Source organism: Nannobrachium achirus (assembly GCF_963921795.1).
Source record: "Nannobrachium achirus genome assembly, chromosome: 6".
NCBI classification, from domain to species: domain Eukaryota; kingdom Metazoa; phylum Chordata; class Actinopteri; order Myctophiformes; family Myctophidae; genus Nannobrachium; species Nannobrachium achirus.
The window spans coordinates 33,713,760-33,723,159 of NC_137815.1; the positions used below are offsets into that span (position 1 = coordinate 33,713,760).

Below are 9,400 nucleotides of genomic sequence, written 5' to 3' on the forward strand. Positions count from 1 at the left end.
AGAAGAAATATAGTTATAGTTTTCTAGTCTAAGCAACATAATTGGATAAAGGAGGTACTTCCAGAAATCAGGAAAAGGGGGTATAGAAGCCAAAAAAGGTTTGATAACCACAGTACAAAACAGCATCTCTATTGTACTAATACGTGAGATATGATACCATATACCACCAGTGGAGACAAAGTAAAAACATGGTAATGATAACGGTATGTATTACAGTGATTTATTTTACAATAAAACAAGACTGCTGGTGGTGTGGTGGAAGATTTAGAGAATGATATTCACTGTGTCTGTGAACCAACAATTTCCTCTCTCTCTCTCTCTCTCTCTCTCTCACACACACAGTCACACCCACAGTCCCACGCAGTTACAAGCAAAGCTGAAAATGGGCCGGAACCAGATAATGCATTGTTTCTTGCCCTATGCAAAGTAATGTCGCTCAAATATACAAACATACAGTACAGTACAAACACTAGGGTCATTGATAAATATCTACAAAGCTTTATAATCTTATGGCCCTAACACATCCTCTCTCTCTCTCTCTTGGACACATACACATACTTGTGCGTTGGCAGAATAATAAGACCTCAAACCCATGCAGATAGAGTTAACTGTCTTCCATGCCCGAGTGCCACGATGTTAAGGTGAACAGGTTCATCAGAAGACCTCTGTATGCATTTAAACCAATATATAATTTTAGAAGACAATGGGAAAGGTTTAAGGACGAATGTCTTCTTTATGCAAGAGCCCTCTTCTCCTTATAAGTGGCCATCATCTTCTTAATCTCAGCTATTGCCTTTCCTGGATTCAGACCCTGAAACAGAGACACGTATGAGAATGAGGAGATGCATTTGATGGGTCAATGTTGGAAAAGTCACTCCATGAATCACAGAATGCCACGTTGCTAGTGTACAAAATCTTCAAGTGCTCTCCGTTGGAGTAGAACTGAGTTGTCAGATAGGAAAAGATGCTTGTGATGACAATATGCAGCACAGGTCTTAAGTGACATGGGATACGTGTCCCGTACCTTCGGGCAGGTCTTAGTGCAGTTCATAATAGTGTGACAGCGGTAGAGGGAGAAAGGATCCTGCAGCTTAGACAAGCGCTCTTCTGTGTATTCATCTCGTGAGTCAATCATCCATCGGTAGGCCTGAAAGAAAGTGGTGATGTAGTCTGAGTTATACTTAGTTATTGGAAAATAGACGTAGACGATCTACAAGCTCATAGCTTGTAGACTTAGTATACTTATTTGGACCCAAGTGCAACTAAGTACAAATCAAGTGTGAACCAACCATTCATTAGCTACATATAATTGCATAATATTTATTTATGAATTGACAATTTGTCAATTTGCATCTGTATGTCCAATCTGGCACATGCACACAGGGGAAACTCATTAAAATACAAACCTGCATTAGAACGGCCGGTCCAAGGTACTTGTCTCCATTCCACCAGTAGCTGGGGCAGCTTGTGCTGCAGCAGGCGCAGAGAATACATTCATATAGGCCGTCCTGCACAGAGAACAACATCCAGTTTAATTTCACATCGTTCTCATCAGAGCTGGAAAACAAATTGCTCGTCTGTGTTTTACTTAAAATCTCCACATGTGCAGTACAAACCAGTTTTTGTCTGTCTTCCACAGTCTGCAAGTACTGCTCCTTCCCTTCGTTCGTCTCGTCTTTCTTCTTCAGATACGGCTCGATGGACTTGTACTGGGCATAGAAGTTGCTCATGTCCTGTGTAAACAAGTTTGTTTATATATCTAATATGCAAACAATGTGTAATTACACCAGAATGTTGTTTCTGCATACATTTTGAATGTCATGCATTTACTATTACACAAAAATCCTGCGTTATGGTACTCACAGGAACCAGATCCTTGACCACATACATGTGTGGCAGGGGATATATCTTTGTTGGCTTGTTGATGTTGGTGTCAATTTTGTTGAGACAGGCCAGCGTATTGCCCCCATTGATATTCATTGCACAAGAACCACAAATACCTGCAATATAAGAATTAGAGAACACATACACTAACTTTTCTGAGACTGAACCATCTCAAGGAACAAACAAGTGTTTTAGGTTACTACATTTATTATTATTATTATTATTATCTATTATTTTAATTATTCAAATGTCCTTCCAGGAAGACAATGGTATCATTCATTTCAGTATGCCAATGCTGAAATGGTTAATGGGAATGCTGACTGTTAACACAGTTGGTGCAACATTTTACCATCTGGATTAGGATTTGTTTGAAAAGTCTAACTGAAAATAGCCTCTGGAGAAATGATGAATGAAATTCAAAAGTCCATGACTTCTACATGATGATGTCAATATTAGCTTTAGAAGCAGATCAGTTTAAAGTGATTTTATCACCTAAATGTCTGAGATTAAAAAGAATATTACAAAATCTTAAAAACTGAGGTATGTATGCTTCAGATGCTGCCAGTAATGTAAAGCCAATTGACTAAAACATGCAAAAATAATGTCCTTTAAGTCTAAGATACAGTTGTTAGTACTAAAGCTCAATGTGTTGTTGAAACTCTAAAAGGTAGTCTCACCTTCTCTACAGGAGCGGCGGAAGGTCAGAGTACCGTCCATTTCATTCTTGATCTTGATAAGAGCATCAAGAATCATGGGGCCACAACTGTTAGAGGGAAGAACACAGCTACTCAGTAAATCCATAGTCAAAACATGAAAAGGTAAAAGTTACATCATGCATCTCTCAGACTATTTTGGCTGTGGTGTATAGCTGTAAATATTATACAATATTATTGTAATATTTATATTTTAAAAGGTCAGGTGCCACATAGATGAATTCTGTTTTATATAACAAATAATTAAATCATAAAGCTAGACAGGAAAAGTCATCACTGTCACTACAAAAGATGGAACGCTTCACTGTAAAATTGTAGATCACAGGATTATACGAATATTAATAATGTAGACAACATCGGTGAACAATGAGTTGGAGCCAGAGTACATGGAATGCCTTAAGGAACAGCACTTGGAAAGTGCAACGGTATCAGTCAGAGCCCTCAGCATTAAATCCACCTGAAGGCTGTTCTCAGATTAGTTTTCCATGTGCTATGATGAGCTATGGTTATCGTTAAATTTCTGGAACAATCACTGGACTATTTTTTGGTTTTGGTATGCTCGTTTTGCTATTAACAGAATAACCAAAGACCAGGTTCTGCTGTTGACACTGTATATAAGATAATCCAACACATTTTGCGAATTTCTTCCATTTCGCCGAAACTTTACGTACGTATTGAGGTCGATGTCATAAGTCTGCATACGGGGCTTGTCTCCTGGAGTGTCTGGATCCCAACGGTACACCTGGAATTTCTTTACTCTGGGCTCTGGCGCTGGAGCTGCTGCTGTTTGGGCATACCTAACCGCCTGACGGCAGAGGAGTAAAAGACGAGACAATATCATTTTCTGTCTATGTTTTTCATACAGGTCACTACAATTCATTCTGCCATTCTAATTAGGTATTGAGTAAGAGTAAGATAACGGACAAGTATTAACTTTTCAATGTATTTACAACGAGCAGTCCACTTTTGTTTTTTGCTTTGAAAATATGAGAAATAGAGAGAAAACTATGGGTTTCAACACTAAACAAGAATCCTAGGCATATTTAAGGAGGAATGGATTGCATCCTTAATTTTAAATAACTAGCAGAGAATTTTAAGAGAAAAAAACAAGGTGCTCTTGAGTCTTAAGTGTGACATACAGTATGCAAATAGAATTCAAGTCCAAGTTGCCTTGTCTCTGCCTGTACGTTTGTTTCAATTTTGTTTACTTTTCTGCGTCCTAAAAATATAACGTTGGTACTTTGGCTGCCATGTGGCGGCCACATTCTTGTCTCTTGAAGACTATTATTTACATGTTTGTTTCAAGCGGAGCTCTAGTCAGGTTTAGGGTCAGTCAGTTTCTCTAGGGTGACTCAAACTCACACCCTGACAAACACTCATGTTACGGGTAGGTATTAAGTTAATGGCCACGATCCTCCCTTTGGAGTGCACTGTTTTAGGCTTTGCTTTTTACCTACACCAGTGGTTCGGGGACCACCTGTGGTCCTATGGGTTCCAGGTCGTCCCCAGCGAAATGATGGAGAGTTGGTAACCAAATGTACCCTTTTAGATCTTTAACTCTTGAGAGTGTAAGGTTTCATTTTAAACTCTCAAGAGTGAAATTGTTGTTAAACATTTGCATTACTTAATTTACAAGAATGTAGAATTGTTATTTTGTTTGCCTGTCATCTCGCCTATGGTACCAGAACAAAATACAGCATGGAATTCAAAATCTTATCCAATGATAACAAGTCTTGCTCTGAGAGTCTAAATCTCATCAATGGTGGTCCGTAGCTAAAATGCCGAATAAATAATGACCCTTGGTATATGAAAAATGTTGAAAACCACTGACCAACACCCTCGTGAGACACATGGAAAACAAAATACAAGACTTCCTGGATAGAGTGTAGCCTATGAAGGGTGCATCTGAGGACATATCTTGGCTGTGAGTCTGTGACTGTAGTAGCATTAACGTTATCTCTACCCAGGTGACGGTGTGTAAAACCATACAACGGTAGATAACGTTAATTGGAACCATAACTTAGCATTATGTTATGTAATGTTAGTAACAACATAAAAATTACTTCATATTAAGTCAATGTAAACACCTAATATGTTTATACTTTACAACTACAGTTTCTAGACGTCTGTAACTAGCCATAGCCCTCCCTTCCTCATCTATGTTTGTTATAATAACACCCATATACTATAATTATAACACACAATCACATGGACAGATGATTTTACAATGTGTGTTATGCACGTGAATGCCATCATACCACCAATGCGACGGGGGAACGAAACGCCAAAACACCACAGCGACTCAAGGACGACAGAGCAGTAGCCGACATGTTGGCAGGTCTGACCTCAGAGTTTCCAGCAGCAGCTAAAGCTTAGCTCACCGCTCACGTCACCGCCAGGGTTGGGTACGAAGCCTCCTGTTTTTCCCACTCTGAATCAAACAGTGTGATCCGGTCTAAAGCCCGCCTACTGGTATCCGGTAGGTTCTACGCACACACACATGCACGTTATCGTTTCCGTATCCGCTCTAGAGCCAGACCGGATCTGCCTGTTAAAAGCAAATTGGATCTTGACGCGATTGTGCAACCTGATCCCAACCTGCACTGCGACTGCGCCACCAGTCGGAGGGTACGCACGTTTAATTATCGCGGCGTGTCCCGGTTACACCATAACAAACCGCCCGAGAGAAAAAAGATCCGTTTGTATTTCATTCCAAACCTAGTGATTAAATCGCCCTTCTTTTATTTGACGCTTTTTATATCGTCAATATTGTTTACTTATAATACAAACTGAAATACAAGGACATTAGGACAAGCAAATCCAACAAACTCAGTGCACCTGTGTGTGCATTGATACATTGAACTCACCCAGTCCTCACCCACCACCACCAGTGACATCCCCACGCAGATGGAGCTGTAGTTTAAGGTCACCTAATGTGCTAAGTGTTAATTAAAGTAGTCTATAAGTATAAACAACATTGGCCGAATAGAAAATGGTGTTTCTGACATCATCATGCTGGATCCGAAGCCGTGGACCCGACAGATACTGGAAGGTTCAAGAGCTTCTCAAGCATGCACGGGTAAGAGGCTAATGTTAGCTAGTTGTGACAGCCAGGTTTATCTTTGTTGCATCTTGTCTACTCTACAGTTACAGAAGAGTACATTTAATTTTTGTTCTGGTATGAATTGTAATTTAGCCTGAACACATTACTAAACATCTGTGATGATGTCTTTGAAATGAGTGCAAATTGCAATAGATTGTGTTTTGTTTTGTCTTTGGAGATGCCCTTTGACCACGTGAAAAGGATGTCTCACTGTCTTAGCTAATCTAATATCAAATGATGGTGATGATGACAATGTGAGTCATTGTTCTCTTGGTTATATCAACAGCATTTCAGGGGCAGAAAGAATCGCTGCTACAGGTTGGCTGTGAAAGCCGTACGAAGGGCCTTTGTCTACGCCACCAAAGCTAGGCAGCAGAAGAAACGTAACATGCGATCGGTGAGTATCTCTTATAAATCACTTAACATGTTTTGTATAGACGTAGCGCCGCTGGTGTAGTGGTATCATGCAAGATTTCCATTCTTGCGACCCGGGTTCGATTCCCGGTCGGCGCACTTATTTTCTTCATGAATTGAGTGAAAAAAGGACCCCAAAATAGTGCTTACTTGAGTTTAAATCCTATTAGTAGACCTTGTATCTGAACTGTACTATACTGTGTGCTTTTCCTATGTGAACAGCTAATAAAGTAATCAATCAATCAATCAAACTCTCACAGATGGCTTTAGTTATTAGCCTTTTTAAAGGACCCCAATTTGATTATGCAGGCCCCCACTTGATACAGTTTATTTATATCTCAGAGTGTACAAATGGAAAGTTGACCGGTAAAGGTCCACTTGGTCCCTATAACTATCATAATAATTTATCTAAGGACTCCCTGGACCTCCCTCACAGTCCCAGTGGGCATTATTGAGAACCTAAACTAAAGCTAACTTCATTATGTCAAGATGATTCATTGTTGCTTTATAATAATACAATCAAGATCATTGGATGCTGCACATCTCAGTAGGAATACACAGGAACGAAGCCATAGGCTTTCTTGTTATCCTTTTAGAATGCTTTTGTATGAATCTGTGCCCCTGTTTTTTTTTTATTCAATAAAAAAAATAAAGATGTTCCACTGCTCAGCTCAGCCCTTTCCTCTGATCCACAGCCTACCGTTAGCAAAATTGACATGTCTGCCTAATTCTACTCTCCTAACACAGCTGCTTCATTGTGCCTTATGGCCTTCGTAATCCTATAAGGCAGGGTGAATCAGCAAAAAAAAAAATCTCAGTCGACTAGCTGACTTGGCAGGTAGTGACTTTTAATTTCTAATTTTCTGAAAACTTTAGAAATATGACAATTATTTGCTTAAGTAGGCTCCTGAATTTCCTATGACTAAACAAAAATGTCCAAACAACACGTTGTGAAGTTGTGCCACTACATTTTCTTAGTATAGAGAATAAGAATCCAATTATTAATTATGTCATTTTAAATCTCAATAGATGTGAATGTAGCCGGTTGCTTCTAATGATCTATGCTATGGTTTTCATTGTTTGTTCCTTTTTTTCTGTGGTGTGTTTTTTAAGCTGTGGATTACCCGCATCGCAGCAGCATCACGAGAGCATGGTATGAAGTACCCTGCCCTTATGCACAACATGATAAAGGTTTGTAGACTTGCATGACTCTACTATTCATCCTACCATTCATTCATAACACAAGAAGGAGATCATTTGACCTCAGCTCGTTCCCCCCAAAATTCTGTTCAAAAATATGGGTAAAAATTCTACTATGCTGTCACCAAAATGTGGAATGACTTAGCAAAAGACATAGACAGAAACAGAGCTTCTCAACTCCCTGTCCAAACTAATCAAAATAATTCCTGTCCTCAAAATACATAGTTTAACTCCTTGAACGCTTGATCTATCTTTTTAAACTGTATTGATGGGCCTGCACAATTAAGAATTTCACCCATATTACTTGTGATGTGACAATAAAGTTTGAATCTGATTCTGACCTTAATAGTAGAATCCTCTGCCCCCACCCCTGAGCTTTATTCCAATATGTTTTGTATTATATGTATTACTGATTAATTGAGTATGATGGATCACAATGGAAACAATCCCCTGGGGCTTGCTTCTTGTGTTATCAGCATAACCTTTGACTGTACTACCTGTACTGTTAATAATCGTTTTACTACAAGTAATCAATCAATCGATCAATCCACTGTGTCTTTTCCCCTTTACAATACTGATCATTATCGCCAATACTGTTTTGTGGTAGCTCAATTTTCTTAGTTGGTGCTTTTTGAGATCATCTGCCTGCAATTTTGTGTTTTTCCCATACAGACGGGTGTTCAACTCAATCGGCGTGTTCTTAGTGATCTTGCCGTCACCGAACCTCGGTCATTTCTCGCTCTGACGAAGCTGGCACAAGCAAGACGAGAGGAGGGATTCCGTGCGGCATTGGGCGATGGCTCAGAACCTGCTGGTGTCTTCTCTCGTGTTGTTCATCATCAGTAACAAGCCTGCCTTTGATGTGTGGACCTCCTATTGCTATGTTGTGTAGAGAGTGCTGCTCCTGGGTTCTGGATTATGTACATGCAATGGTTAAGCAGACTGCATAATAGGGCTGCACTATTTAATTAATGATTAATTAGTGATTGTATGTTTCACAATTATGTAATTGTGAAAGTTGGCAATTCATTCAAACACTGTATTTGGTCAAATGTTTGTTTTCACCTATAATCGTGATTGCAATATGCAAAATAATATCAATTATCACTTTATCCATAATCGTGCAGCCCTACTACTGCATATCTACTACAGTTGTTTCCTATGTCGATTTTAAAAGCAGCGGCTAGATTCAGTATTTATTTAACATTCTGGCTCATCGTCAAATGGCCTTCCAATATATTTGTGAACAAGATGTCACAAATTTATTTTCACAGCCATTAAAACAGCAGGGGAAGCCATGCACGGCATCAGCCTGCCCATAGGGAACAGCTTATGGGTTCAGTGTCTTCCTTATTAAGGACACTTTGACACTGACCCAGGCCAGGGGAAGCCATGGATCTTACTGGGAACCTCCGGTTTCCCCAAGCAGCCACTCTACCTCCGGCAGAGCCACTGCTACAACTCCTTTGATTTGTGAATGTGATTATGAATAGCGATGATCTTAATGATCTCTTCCAAATACATTTGATAATCAGTCACAAACCAACTTAACTATGACATGTCCCTGATGTAAGGCAGCCAGATTATGTTGACCATAAAACCCTTTGCCTCTGTACATTATGTGTATTTTACCAATTCTTCTGGTAAACGTGTATGTAAAAATGTCATTGTTGATTAAAGATTTTGTTATTCACGGCCATTGCCCTAATTTCTTATGTAATGTCATGATGTTTACTTGATTAGTGAGTAGGGTGTGCATTAGTTTCTTACGTCATCCTCTTCGTCCCTAGTGGGACATAAGGCAGTCTTTAAAGTTCAAGAAGATATTATATATTATATATTGGTATGCTCCCGGAGTTACGGACTACTGAGAGGTCAATATTTATTCATTAAAGTCTGTGAAGCTACCGAGAGAAGGAAATTAGCTGGTTGTGGAATTCAATTAAATTCAAAGGAGCTTTATTTGCACGAGAAAACATGTTTGTTTACATTGCCAAAGCAAGTGTCAAAATATTCATTATTGTGGCATTATTTATATTTTTTATGGCATTGGTGCCAACTGCCAATAAGAATGATTAAACCTTGG

At 39.3% G+C, this 9,400-nt stretch overlaps 2 protein-coding genes across 2 annotated transcripts; one reads left to right on the plus strand and one right to left on the minus strand.

The window, feature by feature from the left end:
- Nucleotides 1-212: 212 nt before the first annotated feature.
- On the minus strand, nucleotides 213-4,934 carry sdhb (succinate dehydrogenase complex, subunit B, iron sulfur (Ip)). Its single transcript, XM_080728946.1, has 8 exons — nucleotides 4,856-4,934; nucleotides 3,269-3,402; nucleotides 2,562-2,647; nucleotides 1,864-2,000; nucleotides 1,617-1,733; nucleotides 1,407-1,508; nucleotides 1,025-1,147; nucleotides 213-811 (listed from the first exon to the last, which is right to left on the minus strand). Exons 1-8 carry the CDS (start codon nucleotides 4,925-4,927, stop codon nucleotides 734-736), a joined length of 849 nt encoding a protein of 282 aa, XP_080585072.1. The 5' UTR covers nucleotides 4,928-4,934; the 3' UTR covers nucleotides 213-733.
- A 546-nt stretch (nucleotides 4,935-5,480) lies between these two features.
- mrpl20 (mitochondrial ribosomal protein L20) lies at nucleotides 5,481-9,008 on the plus strand. The gene is made up of 4 exons (XM_080728956.1): nucleotides 5,481-5,676; nucleotides 5,987-6,097; nucleotides 7,228-7,305; nucleotides 7,987-9,008. Exons 1-4 carry the CDS (start codon nucleotides 5,590-5,592, stop codon nucleotides 8,158-8,160), a joined length of 450 nt encoding a protein of 149 aa, XP_080585082.1. The 5' UTR covers nucleotides 5,481-5,589; the 3' UTR covers nucleotides 8,161-9,008.
- Nucleotides 9,009-9,400: the final 392 nt, after the last annotated feature.